This window comes from Neofelis nebulosa, chromosome 1 (genome assembly GCF_028018385.1).
Source record: "Neofelis nebulosa isolate mNeoNeb1 chromosome 1, mNeoNeb1.pri, whole genome shotgun sequence".
Lineage (NCBI taxonomy): Eukaryota > Metazoa > Chordata > Mammalia > Carnivora > Felidae > Neofelis > Neofelis nebulosa.
The window spans coordinates 102,016,439-102,039,924 of record NC_080782.1 but is presented as its reverse complement, the minus strand read 5'-3'; the positions used below and the strand labels follow the sequence as shown (position 1 = coordinate 102,039,924).

Sequence of the window (23,486 nt, the reverse complement as noted above, 5' to 3'; positions counted from 1 at the left end):
AAAAATCTTTTTTTTGATTCTCAAAGGGTTTATTGGGGTTTCCTGGGTTAGGAAAAGGAGGGGACTCTTTTTGCTCCACACAAGGCAAGTTCTTCAGACATCATCTCCCTTCCTCTCCCCTCCCTCTCTCTTTTTCTCTTCCTCCCTCCCTCCCTCCCTCCCTTTCCTCCCAGTAGTTCCAAGAAAATCTTATTCCTTCGTATATAATTTCTCTTGTTGAGCTTTATTGGGCATCACATGTGCAACACAGGCATTAACTTGGAAGATACACAAATGGATGCCAGATCAGTACTACATGGTGAATAGGGGGCTGTGATTTGAAGACTTTCTCTCAACTGCTCAATCTCAAAGTCATATTGTGAGTGGTGGCCTGCTGTACTGTTGGCTGCCATTGGCTGCCTTGAGGATGTTGTCTATGTTGGATGCTTTAAAAAACGACTTGTATTTTGGGCCGCTTGGGTGGCTCAGTGGGCTAAGCGTCCGACTTCAGCTCAGGTCATGATCTCACAGTTCATGAGTTCGAGCCCCACATCAGGCACTCTGCTAACAGCTCAGAGCCAGGAGCCTGCTTCAGATTCTGTGTCTCGCTCTCTCCCTGCCCTTCCTCCACTCATGCTGTCTCACTCTCTCTCAAAAATAAATAAACATTAAAAAAAATTTTTAATGGCTTGTATTTTACTATTTAATCCTACAAAAGTTAGTCAATCATCATTCACTATGCCAAGGGCTGAAAAGAAGTGTCAACAATATTTGAGTAAGCATCTAGCATCTAGTTAAAAGACATTTTCTCATATCAAGCAAAACTTAATACCTAGGAAATTTAATTTTCTTCAATTGTTACTGTTTTGCTGAAAAAAAATAACCATTTTGGATGATTTCTTTTTAAACTGATTACATTGCTATTATTATATACTTCTAAAATTGCTAATATGTATATTGATTTGATACATTACAGTTTCTAAGTAAACTATATTAAAAGTTACTCAGCAAATATAGTTAAAGTTAAATGCTAATAGCTTTTTCTTTTTTTAAGATTTTATTTTTAAATCTCTTCACCCAACGTAGGGCTCGAACTTACAACCCTGAGATCAAGAGTCACATGCTCTACCAACTGAGCCAGCCACGCGCCGCTGATTATCAATTTAACTAAAATTTTAACTTAAAATTTTATTTTGTTGTTCTTAAGCCTGCATTAGTCAGCTTTATACTTACTCTTCTTATATATAAAGCACAAATATGCATATAGTAAATAAGCATACAGTGTCTGTGGTGTTTAAAATCTCATGGGCAGGTGATTAGGCAAAAACATGTCTGAAAGGCTCTTTAGAGGAATAATTGTTTTTGAATAATTTTTTAAAACTTGAGAAACTGTGAATTAAAGGCATTGTAGGCTTTTTGGCATGAAAACATTTTGCTGTTGGTTTGCCAGGATGAATCTCAGCCAAAATTTGAAATGAGTTTATTAATCTTTTCTTGTCCTCGTGTCCCCTTTCTTGCTTTTGTTCTACCCCAGGTTGTTGTCTACCTTCCAATGACAGAATCCCATTGCTTAGCTCCAGTGGTGGTAGATGATCCAGGCTTGTCCAGCAGTGGACATGGCACTTGAGTCAGGCCAATCACAGTTAATCCTGGGACTCTTGCTGGAACTGAGAAGAGATCCTTTTCTGTTAAGAGTTACATTTGCCAGGCTGTGAGCCTGGAGCTGTGAAGTCTCTCTTTGGCATAACCTGTGCCAAGGCTACCAGAGAGTAAAACTAAAGGAGAGGGGCAGTATTTGGTGGTATCCCTGAAAACCTAGATCTAGCCAAGCCTGAAGCTATCATAGGAACCCCTGGAGTTCTTGATGTCTTTTGTGGCTTAAGCCAGATGGAGTTCTGTCTCCGTTACCAGCAACCAGAAGCGTTTTCACTTTGTAAAATCAACACTGCCCAGTTCATTAATTCCATGACTCTCTATCCAGGGTCCAGGAACCCCTCTTTGGTTTCTCACTCAAAGCTGCTTTTCCCATTTGGGGACTTAGCCCATCACCTCTCCCTACTCAAACTCCACTCTCAGGGAGACTGTTATAGTTCTTGCTGGTTATGATTCTGCATCTGAGACACTAAACTTATAGCAGTATTTTTAGTGCAACTTTTATTTTCTTGGTTAAATTATGAATTAGTGTTTATTTGAAGAAATGTGTTTTATTTCCTTTTTGTAATGTTTGCTCTATATGTAAATATACATAAATTATGTGACATTCTATCATCAGCTCACCAGTCATTAAGTATGTACCATTAAGGTGCTACACACTGAAAGGCCATAAACTTAAATCTACATGAAATTCTACTCTGACCTCCCTGAAAAATGTCTACTGTTAATTTATGACAGATAAACAGAAGGTGAAACTGATTTGGTAATTTTATTATAAAGCATGTAAATACAAAAAAATTTTTTGTGCGCACAAGTTAGAGAGAGGGGGAGAGGGAGAGGGAGAGAGAGAGGGGGAGAGGGGCAGGAGGGAGCGAGAGAGAGAGAGAATCTTAAGCAGTCTCCATGCCCAGCATGGAGCCTGACTCCGAGCTTGATCTCATCACCATGAAATCATGACCTGAACTGAAATCAAGAGTCAGACACATAACCAACTGAGCTACCCAGGCGCCCTAAATACAAATTTTTAAAAATTGAACTTTGGTATAGCAGCCAATATATTTTGGAATTTGTAAGGTTCTAATTAGTATATTCACAAGCAATTAAAGCTGTTTGGTATTCCTCATGAGTATTCCATTTAATAGTCCTATCCTCAAAAATCTGAAATTTAGTGATCTTTTTATTTTCAACAACTCCACTCCCAAAGGGTTTCCAAGGAAGGAAGAGAAATTTGGAAGCAACAAAAGATGGCTTCTTTATTCTGTGGGTGCACAATCAATTAACATTGTTCATCTTTTTGTGGACCCAAATCGTTGAACAGCAGACCAAATAGCCTGGAGTGTGTCATTTTATCAGCCTCAGAAACTGATAGCCAAAAATGGGATTATTTAAAGAGATTTAATTCACTAGGAAGATTTAAGTTGGGTTACATTACACTTGAGGACAACCAAATGGATTCAAAAGGCATCTGAAAATATAGAACGGGGAATAAGGAGCCAGGATTTGCGATATAAATTCAAAAGTCAGCAGAAACTCAACTGTGGAGGCTCAGAAAATGGCTGAACTCTTTGGCTCCAAGAGAGAAAAGGAGAAGGTCCTGTGGAAAGTCTAAGGAAAAGGAAAGAAGGAGAGCCTAAAAACATTTTTATTTTTTATTGTTTGGTTTTTGAGAGAGAGAGAATGAAGGTGAGTGGCAGAGAGGCAGATCTCACAACTATGAGCTCATGACCTGAGCTGAAATCAAGAGTCAGATACTTAACCTCCTGAGCCACCCAGGAGTCCCCCCGTAAAAAGATACTTGAAAAAATAAGGCAGGCCAGCATCAAGAAAAAAACCAACCAAGAGCACAAGGCCATTTTGCCAGGGTCCATATCTTCACAGCTATTGAGAAGGTGAGAACGAAAGGCTTATAATTGAGATTTTGCTCAATAGGCAACAGGGCAATCTTTGCTTAGGTTATATGTTACATGTTAAGTCATCTAGTGCATAGGACTTCATTTTGATCCTGGTTGACAGAAGACAGATGTCTGGCATCTGGTTCTATGACCCAGCGTGGTCACTGTTTAGAGCCCCTGGCATTCACTCTTGGCCCAATCTCTGTGGGAACCAAGACTTGACAAGAGTTGTGCACCCAGATGTTGGGGGAGTGGGCAGTAATATGAAATATTTCACTCAAATTACATGGAAGAAGATTTTTTGTAAATTTTTTTGAAGATTTTATTTTTAAGTAATCTCTATATCCAACATGGGACTCAACCCCAAGATCAAAAGTCACATGCTCTACTGGTCGACTGAGCCAGCAAAGCACCCCCCCTTTCGTTTTGATTTTTAATGGTACATATTTTTGGTACCTATTATCAGAGAGCAGTAATTTTGCTATACTCCAAATTTCTTATAAAAATTTTAGCGTGGAATATTACCTCTGTAACTAATAGTCTGTGGAAGTGTCATGCTTTATATTCTTAAACTAGCCATTTCGTTCATACCCAAGCTGCAGCTATCAGCTAAATGGGGCCGAAAGCTCCTAAAGTGATCAACCTCACCCTCTTCAAAGTCTCCACTGATTTAATGAATAGACAAGTCCATCAAGAACAGCTCTGGATTATTTTTAGCGAAACCTATTTGTGAATTCCCTCTACCTCTCTCCCCCTTACCAGCCTCTTCACTTCACTCTGGCATTATCTTTTGTGGCTTTTTCCAAGTCTAACTTTCTCTTGTTTAACATCTTCATGACACCTCCACTCACTTTATAATAAAACTCAAGGTCCTTAGCATTGCCTCCAGGTTCCCTCATAATTGCTTTGTCTTTGTAGCCTTACCTCTTGCCACTGACCTCCATATTAAACTTCAAAAATTCATTCATATACTTTGCTCACAATTTTTGGCATACTCAAGTAACAAATGAACTAGCTATTTAATATTTTTTATATAGATCAATTTTAATTATTCCAATAGATTATTTTAAAAAGGAAACTTTGTATTTCTACCAAAAAGTCAGTTAGCAAGTTACCTTCAACCGGCATATAGCGAAGATAAAAGTTTAATTCTACCTAGATAATGCTGCCAGCTGAAGCTCTGAGATTAAGACAACTTTCCTCTTTTTTTTTTTTTTTTAATGTATGTTTATTTTTGAGACAGAGAGAGATGGTGCAAACAGGGGAGGGGCAGAAAGACAGGGACAGAGGATCTGAAGCAAGCTCTGTGCTAACAGCAGAAAGCCTGACGTGGGGCTTGAACTCACGAACTGCGAGATCATGACATGAGCAGAAATCGAGGTGGCCCCTTAATTGACTAAGCCATCTAGATGCCCCCAAGGCTACTTTCTTTAAAAGGAAATTAGCAAATGTTACAAAGCTGTTACTTACTAGAGCCAGCCAAAAAAGATGTTCTTCTTACAAAAGATGCAGAAAAGAATTGGGAGGAGATTTCTATCACTATGTAATGACTTATCCACCATGAACCACCTAAATCACTAAAATCTGCTTAGTGAGGGAAGTGTCCCACGGTTTGGGAAATAATACTCTAGCTTGTCAAATTCCTTGTGGTTTGTGCCTCCTTATTCTTCTGTGCCTAAAATGCTCTCCTCTCACTCTTACTCAGTTGATTCCTCTAACCCTTCAGACCAACGAAATACTCCCTGATGTGCAATTCCAGGAGAAGTGTGATGCCCTTCCTTCCTGCTGCCTCAGCATCCCATCTGTTTCAGAGCACAGAACACCACACTGCAATTAACAGTTTGTCTCTTCCACTAAACTGAGAACTTTTTAGGGCAGGGCTGCTTCTGTCATCTCTGAGGTCTCAGCACTACATGACCATTCCTAGCTAGTTCATGTTTCTTTATATATATATGCACATAAATGAATAAATAAAATGTATGAAGATCAATCAATCCATAGAAGCATACTAAGACAATAGTTCTCAAATTTCTGGGGAAACTTGATAAAAACACAGAAGCCTAAGCCCTGGCCCCAGCCTCCTTCAGTGAGCGTGCCCCTCTAGCTACATTTGTTTCTTTGAGCTCTCCCAGAAATTGTGACTCACAGTCAAGTTTGAGGACCTTTACAGGTAAGCAAACAGGTTCAAATCTATTTGTCCAAGGACTGCAGTCGAAATGAAACTGGAATAACTGACCATAGTTTGTGAAGATTTCCTATTCAGTCTTTTAAAAAAATTGGGGGTCGGGGAGGCACCTGGTGGCTCAGTCAGTTAAGCGTCTAACTCTTGATTTCAGCTAGCTCATGATCCCATGGTTGGGAGATCGAGCCCCACATTGGAGTCTGCACTCAGGATGCAGCCTGCTTAAGATTCTCTCTCTTCCTCTCCCTCTGCCCCTCCCCCACTCACACTTTATCTCTCAAAAATAATAAAAAAATTTTAAAAATTTAAAGAAAATATGGAGCCCTTCACAAATTCGCATGTTATCCTTGCAGAGGGGCCATGCTACTCTTGTCTGTATTGTTCTAATTTTAGTGTAAGTACTGACGAAGTGAACGCTCAATTCAGTCTTGATAATGTATGTGAAAAGGCTATTTATAATGGAAATATGAAGCCATGATTCTGTTTTAGTGAGTACAATCAGTTTTATATACTGATTTGTACTCCTCCTCATTTGTTTGAATCAACAGCGAAGAACAATATCTAAAAATTAGCCACAGGGGGAACCTGGCTAGCTCAGTCAGTTAAGCGTCTGACTTTGGTTCAGGTCATGATTTCATGGTTCATGGGTTCAAGTCCCACGTGGGGCTCTGTGCTGACAGGCCCAGAGCCTGGAGCCTGCTTCAGATTCTATGACTCCCTCTCTCTCTGCCCCTACCCTGTTCACACTCTGTCTCTCTCTCTCTCTCAAAAGTAAGTATTAAAATTTTTTTTCATAATAAAAAAATAAAAATTAACCATGATACTCAAATTATAACCATGATTTGTGCTTTCGACACAGATTTAATGCCAATGTCATTCTCTTCATGTAGTCAGCATATCTGAGCTCAAAACAGACTGTATGCTCAGAGAAAATAAGGGAGGATAACATTGAAATTTTCAGTTCTGTAAAACTCAGGAGGGTGAAAAATATTACTACCACCTGATTAATACTTTATAGCAAAAAATACTTATTATTGGAACAGAGACCCCAGAAATAAATCTACAATTATATGGTCAATTAATCTATGACAAAGGAGGTAAGAATATACAATGGGGAAATGACAGTCTTTTCAATAAATGGTGCTGGAAATACTGGACAACTATAGTAAAAGAATTAAACCGGCCTACTTTCTAATAACATACCCAAAATTAAGCTCAAAATGGATTAAAGACCTCATCATGGGACTTAAAACCATAAAAATCCTAGAAGAAAACACAGGTAATAATTTCTCTGACATCAGACATATCAACATTTTCCTAGATATGTCTCTTGAAGCAAGAGCAACAAAAGCAAAAATAAACTATTGGGACTACACACACACACACACAAAACTTTTGCACTGCAAGGAAAGCCACCAATAAAACAAAAAGACACCCTATATCAAATGAGAGAAGGTAATAGCAAATGACACATAAGAAGTTACTATCCAAACTTACATAAGTGAATATCAAAAAAACTCAAACAATCCGAATAAAAAAATGGGCAGAGGACCTGAATAGACATTTTCCCAAAGAAGATATACAGATGGCCAACAGACACATGAAACGATGCTCAACATCACTCATCATTAGGGGAATGCAAATCAGAATCACAAAAAAAATATTACCGCATGCCTGTCTTGTTAAAAAGATGAAAAACAAGTGTTGGTGAGAACGAAGAGGAAATGGAAACCTTGTGCACTGTTGGTGAGAATACAAACTGGTGCAGGCAATGTGGAAAATAGTATGGAGGTTCCTCAGGAAATTAAAAATAGAAATACGATATGATCCAATAATCCCACTATTGGGTATTTACCCAGGGAAAACAAAAACACTAACTTGAAAAGATCTATGCACCCCTATGTTAACTGCAGCATAATTTACAATAGCCAAGACATGGATATAACCTAAGTGTCCATCAAAAGAAAAATGGGTAAGGAAAATGTGTACACACACACACACACACACACACACACACAGGAATACTACACAGCCATAAAAAGGATGAAATTATGACATGGAAGGACCTAGGGTATGATGCTAAGTAAGTCAGACTGAGGAAGACAAATACCGTATGATTTCCTTCATAAATGGAATCTTCAAAAAAATGAATAAACAAACAAAAAGCAGAATCAGAACTATAAATACAGAGAACAAAATGATGATTGCCAGAGGGGAGAGTGAGTGGAGGGAGGAGAGGTAGGCAGAATGGGTAGAGGAGAGAGGGAGATAGTTATAGAATAAGCAAGTCACAGGATTAAAAGGCACACCATCATGAATACAGTCAATGATATTGTAATAGTGATGTAAAGGGACAGATGGTAGCTACACTTGTGGTGAACAGAGGGTAACATATAAACTTGTCAAATCACTAAGTTGTACACTTGAAACTAATGTAACATTGTGTGTCAACTCTACCTGAATAAAAAAAACAATAAGGGGTGCCTGGGTGGCTCAGTCCGTTGAGCATCTGACTTCGGCTCAGGTCATGATCTTGTGGTCCGTGGGTTCGAGCCCCACATTGGGCTCCCTGCTGTCAGCCTGTCAGTGAAAATCCCCCTTCCAATCCTCTGTCCCCCTCTCTCTGCCCCTCCCCCAAAGTAAATAAACATTTTTAAAAAAATAACAATAAAATAACTGAAAAGGAAAACCTGAGATACAAAAATGTTGAGGAAGGGGCCCCTGGGTGGCTGGGTTAGTGAGCCTCCAACTTCAGCTCAGGTCATGATCTCGCAGTTCGTGAGTTCGAGCCCTGTGTCAGGCAATGTGCTGACAGTGCAGAGCCTGGAACCTGCTTTGGATTCTGTGTCTCCTTCTCTCTCTCTGCCCCTCCCACATTTGCCCTCTCTCTCTCTCCCTCTCTCTTTCTCAAAAATAAACAGTTTTAAAAATCTTTTAAAAATTATGTAAGTAAAATAAATACGTAAAATATTTGAAATAATACTGGTGCTATATTCACGGTATAAGGTAGCCTGGCACTCAGCATTTATTCAAATTTCTTTTAAGCTTACTTTCTGTACTATAAATGTTGAAAAGTTAAGAACTACATTTCCCAGATATCCTTGCAGTTAAGTGTTCTAGAAGTAAATGATTTCTGCCAATTAGGTACATGTAAGTAAGATCTGGAGTGTGGAAAACCAAAGCCTTCTTCCTGCTGCTTTGTTTTTTGGATGGCAAGCATGGTGGTGAATATAGGAGTTATTTTCTGCAGCAGCTTTCTAGAGCACAGTCATTGGCTTTGTGGGCGTTGAGTATTACAGTATCTTCTTGATTCTTACATTGTAGCTATGGTAGTCCATCCTTAACACTGATAATTCTAGTCCTGGGGTCTTGATTCTCCATCCACCTGACCGGTAGGGGCAATAGCAACAGCTCCCTTAACAGTCTAGCTCTGCTATACTATCCTAGGACTCATTTCTGATGGTCTAGGCTAAAGTCCATTCTTCCAGCCTTTTAAATAATATTCTAAGCCCCAATTCCCTATACTAAATCCCTATATACTTAAAATAGCCAGATCTATTTATTGCAACTGAGTGCAGACTCATACAATTAGCAAAGATATAAAAGCATCCCAATTAATCTATAGAATCTCAATAAAATTTTAAAATAATTTAACAAAACCTAACATGTATATGGAATAGAAGCCTGCAAATAGGTCAACTTCAAGAATGAAAAAAAGACAGTCATCCTAACATATATTAAAAATATTGAATCTATCACCCAAATGCAAACAACGAAATAATTATTTCTGATTTTTTTCATTCTTTTACATCAGTGATAAATGATACAGGAATATACAAAATGAAACGTCCTCTAGGTTTAAAATATGGATAGTTTTATTAACCAAATGAAGTTACTAATTATATGTTCGTCTTTTAAGTTATTTTCTACCCTGACAACTTCTGTTTTGTCTATAAATAAATAAATAGTAATATATAAGCAGTATGACATATCTGACAAACGAATAGTGGGTGTCCTGACAGTTAATGTGAAGGGTGTAGACTTCAGGACAGCCCTTCAGCCAGAAGAATGAAATACCCCTGGGGGTGTGTAATGATCCTGGTTGGCACTAGACTGGAGCTTGGGAAAAGATCAAGCACTGAAACAAGAAGCTGAATCAGTTACAATTTGGTAGTCATGAAGTTATCCCAGAGTTTACATTTTAAAGTGTTTATAGATTTGGCTTCTGCAGTCAGATTGCTTTCTTTGAGCAAATAAAATCTTTTAAAAATTTTCCCCCAATAAATTGCAGAATATATCGTTAAAGGTGCTAAAACGTAACCTAAAATAGAAAAGGCAAAACCACTTTTTCTATTAAAAAGTTAAGCTCTGCTGGCATTCTCTACCAGAAACACTGCTTCAAACTGTTGAATGATTTATTTACTTTTACTTCCTAAATTTGTGTTAACTCCACCCACTTCCCAGATATACCTTTAGAGTTTAATTATCCTCTGGCTCTCTGTGTCCTCTTCTCAAACCAAAGTTTAAACCACTTTAACCTGTAATACCTCTGCAGCTCCAAAATGATATAAAATGCACACAGTGTCAATCTCCTACATCGCCTTCCTTCTTCCTACCACTCCTTATTCTCTAAACCAAGAATACAAGTTCAGGGGCACCTGGATGGCTCAGTCGGTTAAGAGTCTAACTTCAGGTCATGATCTTGAGGGTTCCTGAGTTTCCTTGCTCTCAAAATTAAACATTAAAAAAAAAAAAAAAAAAAAACAAGTTCAGACTCCCAAGAAGAGCAAACAAGGATGTTGGATGTTGGCAAAGTTAATAAGTATTAAATTACAATATTTCTTTAAAAAGGGTATCAAGGGGCACCTGGGTGGCTCAGTCGGTTGAGCGTCCGACTTTGGCTCAGGTCATGATCTTGCGGTGTGTGAGTTCAAGCCCCGCGTCGGGCTCTGTGCTGACAGCTCGGAGCCTGGAGCCTGCTTCAGATTCTTTGTCTCCCTCTCTCTCTGCCCCTCCCTGCTCATGCTCTGTCTCTCTCTGTCTCAAAAATAAATAAAAACATTAGAAAAATTTTTTTTAAATAAAAAATAAAAAGGGTATCAAGTTTCCATTACTTTCTTGTTGGCAGTATTTTCCAGCCACTTAAAAGATACACAAATAAACAGTATATATATTTTTTCTGCAGGATTTTAGTTTCCTTGAAGTTCTCTATACTCCTGTTCTTTATATGCCAAGTCCTCTCCTGTCTTTATAAATTACAATTCCACAAACTCACTAAAGCAACTAAAGTTTACCAGTTTGTCGCTCCTCCTCTTCTTGTTGCCACATCAGTTTTAATACCAAAATGCTGAAAATAGCAACAAACTCCATCAGGTATACTGATGCACTGTTACTGTAGCACTTGCTTCTACTCTAGTAGAAGATACAATTCTCACTTTGATTTATCCTATTCACAAGAAGGCCCCTACCGAATCATCAGCATATAAGCATAGAGAAATTGAAGTACAACTAATAAATACTAGCAAATGTTGCAAGATAAAATGAAAGAAAACTGGCCTCTATAAAGCATTATTATCTTAAGGAATTTGAAAGACTTCATGAAGATAATAGAATTGGGGAGATTTACATAGCTGTGAAAGCCCTTAAAAATATTTTAGTGTGTTTAATAAACAGTATGCTAAATAGATAATCAGCAAAATTTGGATAACGTAGACTTCCATGCTTTGCTTTCATGACTCTCCAGGAGCTTCCTACCATTTATCATCCTTGTTTGACTGCAGACAAGACATATTCTGAGAGCAACTTATTTTCAGTGGGCTTTTTTTTCCCCCAGCAATTAAACATTTAAAGTATTTTTTTTTCTTATAAAAAAGCAATTGACCTCCTTGGTTCCACTCTGGTCTCAGAAATACAGACTATATTAGGTGACTGAGATTTTTTAAAAGATGCTTTGGTGGCGCCTGGCTGGCTCAGATGCAGGAACATGGACTTTTGATCTTGGGGTTATGAGTTCCAGCTTCACGTTGGGTGTAGACATCACCAAGAAAAAAACAAAAAACAAAAAACAAAAAACAGAAAGATGCTTTGGACATCCCTACGACTTCAGTAAATCTTTCCTTTTGAAGCACACTTTCCTCTCCCCATGTTCACTCAACTGCTTCTGTACCAGGGTTCTCTGCGAAACAAAAAAGCCCTCTGCTCCTCCTCCTCCTTTTCCCAGCACTCAACTTTCTGTATCTTTCTCCCGGAGAGACCTTATATATATAGAAGTTTTCTGAAACAAAATTCAGAATAAAATCAAAGTATGTATGTATTAATTTAATAACTGTTGATACTGTGCAATGGTTTGATAGAAGTTCACTTTATTATTTGTACTCTTATGTACTTGAAGTTTTCCACAATAATGTAAAAGGAATATTCAGTCTGGTATTCAAAAAGTTAGGGCTGGAATTATAAATTTGGGACTCATCAAACTAAAGATGACATTTAAAGCGATGGGAATGGATGAAAATGTTTAGGGAGAGTACAGGCAGAAAAGAACATAGGACTAAACTGTAAGCAACTCTAATATTTAAAAGTCAGAGAAATAAGATAAAGCAAAGCAGACTGAGATGCCAGTGAGAGAAAATCAGCAAGTGAGAGGTTCTGGGAGCCTAGAGGAAAAAAACAAGTTTCAAAAATGTGGAAGCAGCCAAGTATGTCAAATGCTACCTAAAGACTAAAGTAAGAACTAGGAATCTACCTTTTGGAATTGTCAAGATGGAGGGTTAGACAATTCTTTGGAAAGATTTTGCTATAAAAGGGAACACAAAAAGCAAGTAGTGGCTGGAGGGGAAGAGAGGTCAAAAAGAGTCTTTCATTTTCTTTTCTCTTGAGATACATGATAACGAGGCATTTTATTGTGCAGGGAGGATGATCCAGTTCAAAGGGGAGGGGGGAAGAGATATAGGAGGGGATGCAACAGAAGAATCAAGATCCTGAATGAAATACACAAAAGTACAAGTAGAGGGAATATTCTCCTGTGTGTAATAAGAAGGCAGGCAATATTTATAGGTTCAGATATACAGAGATGGTAGAACTGATGGAGGGAAGATGAGGTCATGTCAATCTTCACATCTTGATTCTCTACACTTTAGTTAGATGGCCAAAAATAAGTAAAGTAATATGGGAAGAACCTACCTCATAAGAGCACTCCTAAGAGTTCTTTGAGGATCCAGCTGTTAAAGAGCCAACACTCGACATTAACCTAGTAGAAAGTGTTATTAAGATTCCTAGTTGAATTATCCATTAACTCAACAAAATTATCAAACCACCATTTGCATTTAATAAAGTACCACAACTAAAAATAACGATGGAGGTAACTTAATGGGGCTGAGGGTGTCAGAGAAGGCTTTCCTGAGACATTTAAACCAAAAGCTACATGAGGTGCAGCCATTAACTTGACAAAGGTGAGTTATATTAGAAGTTCAAGCAGGTTTAGAAACAAACGAAAAAAAGGTCCATTGTGGCTATCAGTCAATGGCCAGATCACAAAGCAACTAGAAGCATGGGAATATTTATTCTCAGCGATTTCCAAGATCTCTTGTGGGTCAAAATGCGATCTTAATAAATATTAAACAAAGTAAATATTTACCTCTTGCTGACGCTAACTTAAATCCAACAGAGAGGTGAAAACAATTCATGGACTTTGATTAGACCATAAACTATAAACCAAGGAGAGCAAACAGGTTTCCCCCTTCTTACCTGCTCTATTGACAGAGGACATGTTGAATGCTTCAGTAAATGAGTCTTAGGTTTGTTCAAGCTAAGCAGTTAAGTGTGGGAGCCAGTAATTTTTATTTGCCCTAGACATCATAAATTATTCCTTTGTCAGCACTGATTAAGATAGTAACTTAGTAACTCTTTTTTGGAGTTAAAAAAAAAACCCTTTCAGTTACTTTTTTAAAAAGCCTTGTATATAAATATTAGCAGAATCTGAATTTCCTAACCATTCACAAAATAAGCAAATGTAGCAGAAGTCAAAATTCAAAATGTTCTTTTCTTACTATGAGGGCATCTTTCATGTTTTTCAACACGATAAAAGTCTTAAAAATTAGAAAAGTACAAGACAGAAACATGGGAATCAAAGGAAAATAATAACCTGGGCTACTTCCAGAAAACAGGTGTCTAAAAGGTGAATCAGGTGACAGGCAGAAGAATCTTGGGTTTATGTAAATGCTCAGAAAACAATGACTTTGGCTCAGGTCATCATCTCATGGTTTGTGGGTTCGAGCCCTGCATCGGGCTCTGTGCTGACTGCTCCAGCTCAGAGCCTGGAGCCTGTTTCGGATTCTGTGTCTCCCTCTCTCTGTCCCTCCCCCATTCATGCTGTCTCTCTCTGTCTCAAAAATATATAAACGTTAAAAAAAAAAAAAAATTGAATAGGAAGTTTCAAATGTCCTCAATGTAACATGGAAGAAGGGGAAAAAATCTGTTCCTGAACAAAGACATACTTTCAAAAAGGGGACTATTTCTATATATTTTGTAATATTTCTATAGCACTGACTGATGTTTGCACTGTCATCTTGACCTCTATAGTAACCCACATAGCCTAATAGTACATCTTTTTCTGTACTAAACTTGTCTTATATAGGAGCAACACTGTTTTCTAAGAAGATATCAACTGTTACAATTACCCTAACAAAGCAATACAGATGTCCTATTTTCTTAGAGACACCACATTTTAACAAATGTACAGGTGAGAAGTATACAAAAAGATTCATCTTAATTAGAAATCTGCACCTACACAAGTTTCCCTGCTGTATAAATTGTATTTTTCTTAGAGATTTGGGACTCATTTTTGACCCTGCGAAGGCTTTTCATAGCTAAGACCACCAAAAGGCTGACCAGATTAACGTTAACCAGGTTAACGTTGTCTTAAAGCTCGTCCTACCGTTCAGGAAATTTTAACTCATACTAGAAGTCTCTGTAAACACACCGGGCACAAATTCTCCCTTGATTGCACTACCTAGTTCAGAAACAAAGTTGGTTCAACTGTGAATCGCTAATTGTAAAATCCGTGCCAAATAAGGATCAAGGAGTCAACTTTTTGTTAAAGAAACAAGTAATGTAATCAAGTACAGGGGTCTCAGGTGAGACCTGCTACGCTTGCTGAAATGCAGATTACCCGGTTCCATCCCCAGTCCGAATGAACCGCTTTTGAGGAGTGGGACTCGAGGATGCATTCTGAACACTCAAGCCAGAAAACCTGTGAACCACGGTCCTGCAACCTACCCAAACCTCCTCCTCCTAGAAGGCAAAATTAGCTTATTTTGACAACGTTTGGCCAAAATGTCTTGTCAAAGGCTTATTTCTACCGGAGGGTAAATTCTAAAACATTCAGACGACTGCTCCAATCTACACCATCCAGCGAGCGAGAGCGACCAAAGAGGTGAGCACACTCTTGGCGCCCCAAGCGTTTCCGCAGATGGGAAATGCCCTTTCTTCTGAAGGTAAAGAATTTGGGGATCGGGGCCGACTTACTCAACCCTAACTGTGCAAAGAACCGTTCTTTCTGACTCCTTTATGGCCTTTCCCAGGACCACTCGCGGTGCCTCCAGCACAGAGTCCCTCGGGAGGTCTCAACCTGGCCCGCGCTGACGAGAAATGTGACCCACGCGACCGTCACAAACGCCTCGGCCTGCAGCCGCGCGTGCGCAGCGAGCAGCTGAGCTCGCAGCGAAGTCCGTTTCCTGACTCTAGGAGGAAGCAGTGTTGCATCACTTCCGGCCTCCCTCTAGCTGCCATCTTGCGTCCCCGCGTGTGTGCGCCTAATCTCAGCTGGTCCACCCGAGACCCCCTGAGCGCCTACCCTAGTCCCCCGCGCGGTCCCATTTCCGCTCCAACAAGGTACAAAAAGGCTCTGGACGCCGGCGTGGGAGGAGGACGGGAACGGGGGCGGGAAGTGCCCGGAAGGAGCGAGACAGGGAGGGACAGGGCTGAGGAGAGGAAGGCGATGCGACGGACAGGCGCACCCACTCAGGCTGACTCTCGGGGGCGAGGTCGAGCCAGGGGCGGCTGCCCTGGGGGCGAGGCGACGCCGTCTCTTCCTCCACCTCGCGGCGGAACCCGAGGACAGGAGCCTCAGGTACCGCGAGGCTTGCGGAGAGTGGCCGGGCCGGGCCGGGCAGGCCCTGGCTAGGCCGAGGCCGGGCCAGGGCCGGGGGTGGGGGGCCGGGGGTGATCAGGCATGGGTTAGCGCCCGTTTTTCGGGCCTGCAGGGAGGGGGGAGTTGTGGAGGAGGGGTAGGAAGGTGGGTGCCCTTTGCGCTCCCCCAAAACTGAAATTGGGAGCTTTGCGGGGTGGATTGGGGATTCAGGCCTCGGCCTGTTAAGGACGTTTTTTCTTCTGCTCGTGTCTTGGGAAATAAAGAGCGTAGAATGCTGGAGATAACTAGACCTTTCCTCGCTGAGGGTTTCCTGTTTTTCTAGATGAAAGAAACTATCATGAACCAGGAGAAACTCGCCAAACTGCAAGCACAAGTGCGCATTGGTGGGAAAGTAAGTTTTAATAGCTTTTTGGGTTTTTTTGTTGTTGTTGAAGTTTCCAGGTTTGGGTTTTTTGGGGGTTTGTTTTTTTGGTATTGTTGGCTTGTCACTGTCTCTAGAGGGCATTTCATCGAGCTCGCAAAGTGGGGTGGGAAGGAGGAGGCGGGGTTAAATGATATACAGTAGAGTGTATCAGTGGGACACGCATGTTGTATAGTAAAAAAAAAAAAAAAGTGAATCTAGGTGAAGAGACCACTTATAAACATTTCTGTGAAAATGTTTTCATTGTTACAGTGTTTTAGTACAACAAAATGTTTTCTAAGTTGATTAGTAAGAAAATGTGTCATTTCAGTTAGATAATCCTTGTGGCCCTCCTACTCCTAACTTGTTTTGGCCTAAGTTGTATACCTTCAGTGCTATGCTGATGCCTTTTTTTTTTTTTTCTTTTTTCTTTCTCTGTCTCTCTCTCTCTCTTTTTTTTTTTTTTTTTTTTTTTTTTTTTTTTTTTTTTTTTGTAAATAATTAAGGTAACTCTGAATTTAAGTTCCACCTGTCTTTTGAACTACAGTTTACAATGTCCGGTTCTGGATAATTGTAGTTGACAGGTAGAAGTTTGTGTTCCCTGCACATTAAGACCTTTCTGTAATGCTTTCTTAGCTAAATGCATTCCAGAGTAGTTGTGTATTTTCTAGGTTATTTGGAAGATACCTTTGTTAGAGGTACATCACAAAATTTAAGAGCAGTGACTATGGATTTGAAAATATTACCTAAGCAGATAAGCTCTCAATTTTGACTTTGTAAATATGCTAAAACTGAGAGAATGAGAATGATTGCTAGGTTTTTAGATAAGTTTTGGTTAATTGGGTTTTTTTCTGCTTGATACTGATTTTCAAGAGTATTCTTTTTTGAACTTGGAAATTTTTAGATTGTTTTCTGAGTAATTTACTTAAATCAGTAATTTACTTAAATCTGTCTCTAGACAGAGATCTACTTAGTTGTATTTTGCATTGTGTTAGCACATTCCTAGTATTTAACAAGGTGTGGTAGCTTGTCCCAACAGAGCGTGTCTTTACTTGGTAAAACTTGTAAAGCTTCCCTGCTACCAAGCTTGTTATCTATTAGTTTTTCCCAACTTTAAACATTTGCTTTCAAATAGAGTATTCTGTGAAATAGCCAAAAGTTTCACTTAGACTTAAATAAGGAGATGTGTATCTGTTAAATTCCTGGACTTTGCCAGCAACGAATGTGTCCTGATTTTTTTTCCTGAAGCCGGTAGTCTTCAGGATCTGCACCTGCCAATTAACAAATAGTAGGTGTTTCTTGGCCTTCTTAGCAATTGTTAAAAGCTAGGTGTGGCCTTCAGGTCCCAGAGAAACTCATTATAGCCTTTGTGGGTCAGTGTTTGGATATTCTTATATTGGTGTTTTTAACTATCATTTCTTTTAGTACGAGTTTCACAAGAAATAACTTGAATAATGGGCTTGCGTGCTATCTTTCTGTGGTTACTCTGATCCTGTAAAAATGCTGTATTCAGTATCTGATCAGAACATTGATAATGACTTAATTATATCAGTAAAAATGGAACTCTAGACATGTGAAGTGTGTGGAATGTATAGAAGGTGTGTCCATTTTGTTTTTATAATCTTACAGTAGCGGTTAGAGTGTCTTTTAGAGAGATTTAGAGACAATTATTTGGAAACCAGATAGCTACATGACTACATCAAGGTGATGTCTATTCTTAAAGGCTTTTTTTGGGTCTGGTAACCAGTATTTTTTGTAGCTGTTGGTATTTTATTTGGTTTAACTATCATTATTTAAGCCTTTATTGTGCTCAGTCCTGAGAATATGAAATTTAAGAAGTTCATGGTCCCTGAGGGAGCTTTAATGGTAGTAGGGGAGATAGGCATCTTTTCTAAAAGAAAGATCTGTTTCATAGTGTAATGTACATAGTTCAGTAGAAGTGTTTCCAAAGTACAAGGGTGGGAATGATTTTGCTTGGGGACAGTTAATTACAGAGGTTTGGGAAGGCCTGAAAGAGGTTGGAACAGGGTTTTAAAGGACAAATGGGGGGCGCCTGGGTGGCGCAGTCGGTTAAGCGTCCGACTTCAGCCAGGTCACGATCTCGCGGTCCGTGAGTTCGAGCCCCGCGTCAGGCTCTGGGCTGATGGCTCGGAGCCTGGAGCCTGCTTCCGATTCTGTGTCTCCCTCTCTCTCTGCCCCTCCCCCGTTCATGCTCTGTCTCTCTCTGTCCCAAAAATAAATAAAAAACGTTGAAAAAAAAATTTTTTTTTAAAAAATAAAGGACAAACAGGAATTGGTATGGAGGTTGGGGTATATTGAGGTAGGTGGGTGGTAGCCTTTCCCTAAAGAGCCTTATATACCGTGTAAAGGTTTTAAACTTTTTATAGCAGTAAACAGAATGGAAGCTTACATTCTAGTGAGGGGAGGCAGACAATAAAATGCATTTCTCTCTTATAGTAATATTTGTTATGAAGAAAAATAAACCTGGATAGATAGAAGATGATGGCTGCTGGAGTTGCTTTTTTACATCGGGTGGTTGGGAAAGGTCACTGATAACGGTGCCAAAAGAACAGAGATCTGTAGTAAGGGAGGAAGCCAGTGCAGATGCTAGGGGAAGAAGGGAACAGTATGTGCACAGGCTCTTTTCGGTCTGTTTAAGGAACTCAGACGAGGTTTCTGTGGCTGAAGATGAGAATACGTATGTGATAGAGATGTTGTCAAGAACAGCATAATAGGGGCAGAGCAGATCATGTAGGGGCCTTGTAGATTAAGGTAAGAATTTCAGATTTTACTATTAGGTGTTACAAAAGTCTGTATACAGACTCATTTCAATGTGTCATACATTGTCTTGCCTGTGACTATTAATGGATGTTGATTTTTCATCGGTTAATGTAAAAAAACCGAAAAGGTTAATAGTTCTGAATATGGACTTTTAATGAGGCCTAATTTAGGTTCATAATGCCACCTCTTTATCTGCTCTTCTGGAGCACATAATCTAAATAATAGGATTTTGAAAAGATAATTTGTTTATATCTGACAAAACGAGAAGTTATTAAGGATTTGTTACCCTCTTTCGGCTTCTGTCATTGCCTACTTGCTGCCTAAAACTTTATACTTAGAGTAATTTTCTTAAACAGACCAAAGGTCAGAAAGGAATTAGAAACTGTTTGTTATGATGTTTATGTGTGTTATCTTCTCCTCAATCAGGGAACTGCTCGCCGAAAGAAGAAGGTGGTTCATAGAACAGCTACAGCAGATGATAAAAAACTTCAGTTCTCCTTAAAGAAGTTAGGAGTAAACAATATCTCTGGTATTGAAGAAGTAAGTGTCAAATTTTATTTTTATTTTTTTAAGTGTATTTATTTTTTGAGAGAGCATGAGCAGGGCAGAGAACGAGAGAGAGAATCCCAAGCAGGCTCCTTGCTGTCCACCCTGAGCCCCATGCAGGGCTCGGTCTCATGAGCGTGAGAACCTGAGCCACAATCAAGAATTGGATGCTCAACCTAATGAGCCACCCAGGTTCCCCAAATTTTATTTCTTTATAGAACAAGATGTGGGTAGAAAAAAATTTTAATGGTCACGAATTAAATGATTTTTTAAAATCTTTGACTCCATTAATAAATAGTAGGGAGATTGCTGAGTCTGAAAGTGATTAGATTGCACTTTCCATTTCAGGCAAAATAGCACCTGTGCTTCACAGTGGAATAGTGGATTACTTAGCCAGACTTCAGCTTTTGCTTAAAAGAATGTTTGGCTTTAAAGGAATGTTGGTGGGTGTTGCTAATTAAACTTTTTTTCTTTATAGGTGAATATGTTCACAAACCAAGGAACAGTGATCCACTTTAACAACCCTAAAGTTCAGGCATCCCTGGCTGCGAACACTTTCACCATTACAGGCCATGCTGAGACAAAGCAGCTGACAGAAATGTTACCCAGTATCTTAAACCAACTTGGTGCAGACAGTCTGACTAGTTTAAGAAGGCTGGCTGAAGCTCTGCCCAAACAATGTAAGTTTCCTAGTAGTGGTTTTGCCTAGCGTTACTGATTTGTCAGTAAATTTCTAAGATTTCAAGTAGATGTGAGTATCTTTACATTTGGACATGCCAGTTTTCCTCTAAAAAATAACGATTGTTAACACTGCTTTTAAGTGTTCTTAGTGTGTTCAGTAAGTTAACTAGTATGCTGTGATCGATCATTAATACTTGATTCAGTGGATTGTTTTCTAACTTTCTTGCTTTGGATCTTAGAGTTAAAATTTTTTACCTTCATTAGCTGGAAATGATGAAAATGTTAGTTTGGGGTATTTTTGATAACTGACAGTTTAGAATTGATTAAAATATATTATAAATTATCAAATTTTTTACAACTGGTATCACCAGTAGTTTTAATAACTGGCCTGGCACTATTTGGGTATTTTTAATTATAATACAGGGATTTTGCTCAGGACTGAAAATCCTGCAGTTAAGTAAGTGCATTAAGAAATGTAGGTATTTTATGCTGTGGTCCTCTTATTAAAATTTTGAAGAAAGTGGAAGCAAGATAGGCTTATTATGTGGTCCATTATTTAGTCATCCATGTTTTTCTAGACATTTTGCTAGACATTTTACATGTTTATCTGTGTGTGTGTGTGTGTATGTATATGTTGGGGGAGAGGGTATCACAGTGAGAGACTTAAGAAAGAGGTTCTAGAAAGGCTTTCAGAGCTGAAGTAGGTTTTGGAAGTATCCCACTGAAAATCTTACAGGGCTAGTACTGTGAGGTCTCAACTCCTAAGTGTAGTTTACTTTTTTGTGTTTTAAAAAGTGGATGCTTACCACTAATCAAAGGCATTTAATTTTTTGATCCTTTTATGTTCATTTCAGTAAAGGTTTGTTGAGCATCTCCCTTATGCCATTAACAAAACAGCATTTGAGAAACAGCTTCTTGATTTGTCTCCCATAAGAAATTTTACCGTGATTTGGTATATGGGTTTACCTCTACCCTGGGGGCATTCTGTTGTTCTCATACTACCTCAGGGCCTGTGGTGGCCAGAGGGCTTGAAAGAAGGGTATGGAATTTGATTTGTTGGCTGTTAACAACATTCTCGTTCATTTGTAGACTGCCATGTTAATGCTTGTACTTAGGGATGAAATCCCAAATGTCACTGTTGTAATCGTGAATATAAACTGTAACAATGCTTGGCCTTTCATCTGTTTTTCTGGTTGATGTTTATTAAAAACTTAACAAGTGTGTAACATAGATATTTCGCTTTCACAGCTGTGGATGGAAAGGCACCACTTGCTACCGGAGAGGAGGATGATGATGAAGTTCCAGGTAGGAACCTTCACTTGTGGTTAAATTAGAGAATCTTAGCAAGGAAGAATGAAAAATCTTTATACTCTAGGAAAGTACCTTGTGGGGGGAGGTAATGAGGTAAAGAACAGAAAACGCAGACATGAACCTCACTTCTTTAGAATGGAAAAAATAATGCAGAGTTATTTAACTAGGAGTTAAATTTGTAGACTTGGTTTCTTCTGATTGGGATCCCAAGTAGGTATAGGTATCTAACTTTAAATATTGAATAAAAAATGTATGTTGTCACATGAATATAATAACTAATAGATCACAAAAGAGACCCCTGTTTCCTACTTCGAGATCAATAAATTTACGAGAAGGCATGGAGAAATCGTTCAAGAGTCTTGGGGGTATGGTGTAACTATTCTAAAATCAGAACTCTTGGCAATTAGGAGGGTTTTTTCTGTCTTAGCTGTTACTTGGTAAATCTCTTTAAAATCCATTGATGGGCTGGGGCGCCGGGGTGGCGCAGTCGGTTAAGCGTCCGACTTCAGCCAGGTCACGATCTCGCGGTCCGTGAGTTCGAGCCCCGCGTCGGGCTCTGGGCTGATGGCTCGGAGCCTGGAGCCTGTTTCCGATTCTGTGTCTCCCTCTCTCTCTGCCCCTCCCCCGTTCATGCTCTGTCTCTCTCTGTCCCAAAAATAAAAATAAAAAACGTTGAAAAATAAAATAAAATAAAATCCATTGATGTGTAGGTTTGGCTTTTTTCAGAGTTTCTACCTTTTTCTTTTTCTAGATCTTGTGGAGAATTTTGATGAAGCTTCCAAGAATGAAGCAAACTGAATTGAGTCAACTTCTGAAGAAGATAAAACTTGAAGAAGTTACTGGGAGCTGCTATTTTATATTATGACTGCTTTTTAAAAATTTTGTTCATGGATCTGATAAAATCTAGATCTCTAATATTTTTAAGCCCAAGCCCCTTGGACACTGCAGCTCTTTTCAGTTTTTGCTTATACACAATTCATTCTTTGCAGCTAATTAAGCTGAAGAAGCCTGGGAATAAAGTTTGAAACAAGATTAATAAAGTTCTTTGCCTAGTATATGGTTTCATTTTTTATTTCACTGACACTAATTTGTACACAGAAAGCAAAGTTATTCATAGCTAATCATGGCATGTAATATGACTGGTAATCTTTGATGAAATTTGATTAAAGATTTTAAATGGCCATATAATGTAACACAGGTGATATAAAGTTATGTTTTAAAACTTTTCTCCAATCCTCAGGGCTACAGTGGTTTATGTAATGGATATAACTATAAAATGAGAATGAAATATTCTTTTGAGCATGAGTTTTTTTCTCTTAATATGGTCTATCTCTTAAATGTATACTAAGTGCCTTTAATATATTATTGCACTTCATTTTCTCTCATTTAATCCTCAGTCTATGAAGTAGGGAGGAGTAGCTCCATTTTGTAGTTGTAACCCAAAGTTACCTAAAAAGGAAAGTAATCTCTTAATAACCCTTGTAGAATATTCTGTAAGACACGTGTAAAAAGTAGTGTTTGTATTAGGAATGCCACCTTATGTTAATTAAATTCAAGTGGTAACACTGTAGTAGGGCTACTTTTTTCTCTTTAAAAAAATTTACTGTATGTATTTATGTATTTTTTTATTTTAAGAAATCTCGGCACCCAACGTGGGGCTCAGACTTACAACTCCCAAGATCAAGAGATGCATGCTGTACGAACTGAGGCAGCCAGGTGGCTCCTCCTGTTTTCTTTTTAAAATAACACAGTAAAAATGATGTGTACAGTTGCAAGAGATTTAACAAACAATACTTGTGCCTGCACCCCAATCAGGACATTGTCCCAAAGATCCGTCTCAATATAAGGCTACTTAAATTGTGTTAGCAATCAATGTTGAAGTAACTTAAAAATTTACAAATGGCATTTAAAATA

At 38.8% G+C, this 23,486-nt stretch overlaps 1 protein-coding gene, 1 non-coding gene and 1 pseudogene across 3 annotated transcripts; 1 reads left to right on the top strand and 2 right to left on the bottom strand.

Moving 5' to 3' along the window:
• The window catches only part of LOC131511793 (small ribosomal subunit protein eS27-like), a 34,562-nt pseudogene extending 20,566 nt beyond the window's left edge, over positions 1–13,996 (bottom strand).
• Positions 6,017–6,121, bottom strand: LOC131489530 (U6 spliceosomal RNA). The gene has a single exon (XR_009250636.1). It is a non-coding gene; the product is annotated as a U6 spliceosomal RNA (small nuclear RNA).
• Positions 13,997–15,444: 1,448 nt separating the features above from the next.
• BTF3 (basic transcription factor 3) lies at positions 15,445–22,615 on the top strand. Of its 2 annotated transcripts, none has more exons than XM_058729812.1 (6): positions 15,445–15,594; positions 16,176–16,244; positions 19,461–19,574; positions 20,059–20,260; positions 21,510–21,566; positions 22,324–22,615. In XM_058729812.1, exons 2-6 carry the CDS (start codon positions 16,176–16,178, stop codon positions 22,368–22,370), a joined length of 489 nt encoding a protein of 162 aa, XP_058585795.1. In that variant the 5' UTR covers positions 15,445–15,594; the 3' UTR covers positions 22,371–22,615. The 2 variants fall into 2 exon arrangements, with proteins under 2 accessions (XP_058585795.1, XP_058585790.1); XM_058729807.1 differs by lacking the exon at positions 15,445–15,594 and adding an exon at positions 15,628–15,832.
• The last annotated feature ends 871 nt before the right edge of the window (positions 22,616–23,486 follow it).

Coding starts and splice junctions, on each gene's coding strand:
- BTF3 (XM_058729807.1), top strand. CDS start 15,701: ATGCGACGGACAGGCGCACCCACTCAGGCTGACTCTCGGGGGCGAGGT. Junction 19,575..20,058: donor ATATCTCTGGTATTGAAGAA/GTAAGTGTCAAA, acceptor TTTTCTTTATAG/GTGAATATGTTCACAAACCA. Junction 20,261..21,509: donor TGAAGCTCTGCCCAAACAAT/GTAAGTTTCCTA, acceptor TCGCTTTCACAG/CTGTGGATGGAAAGGCACCA.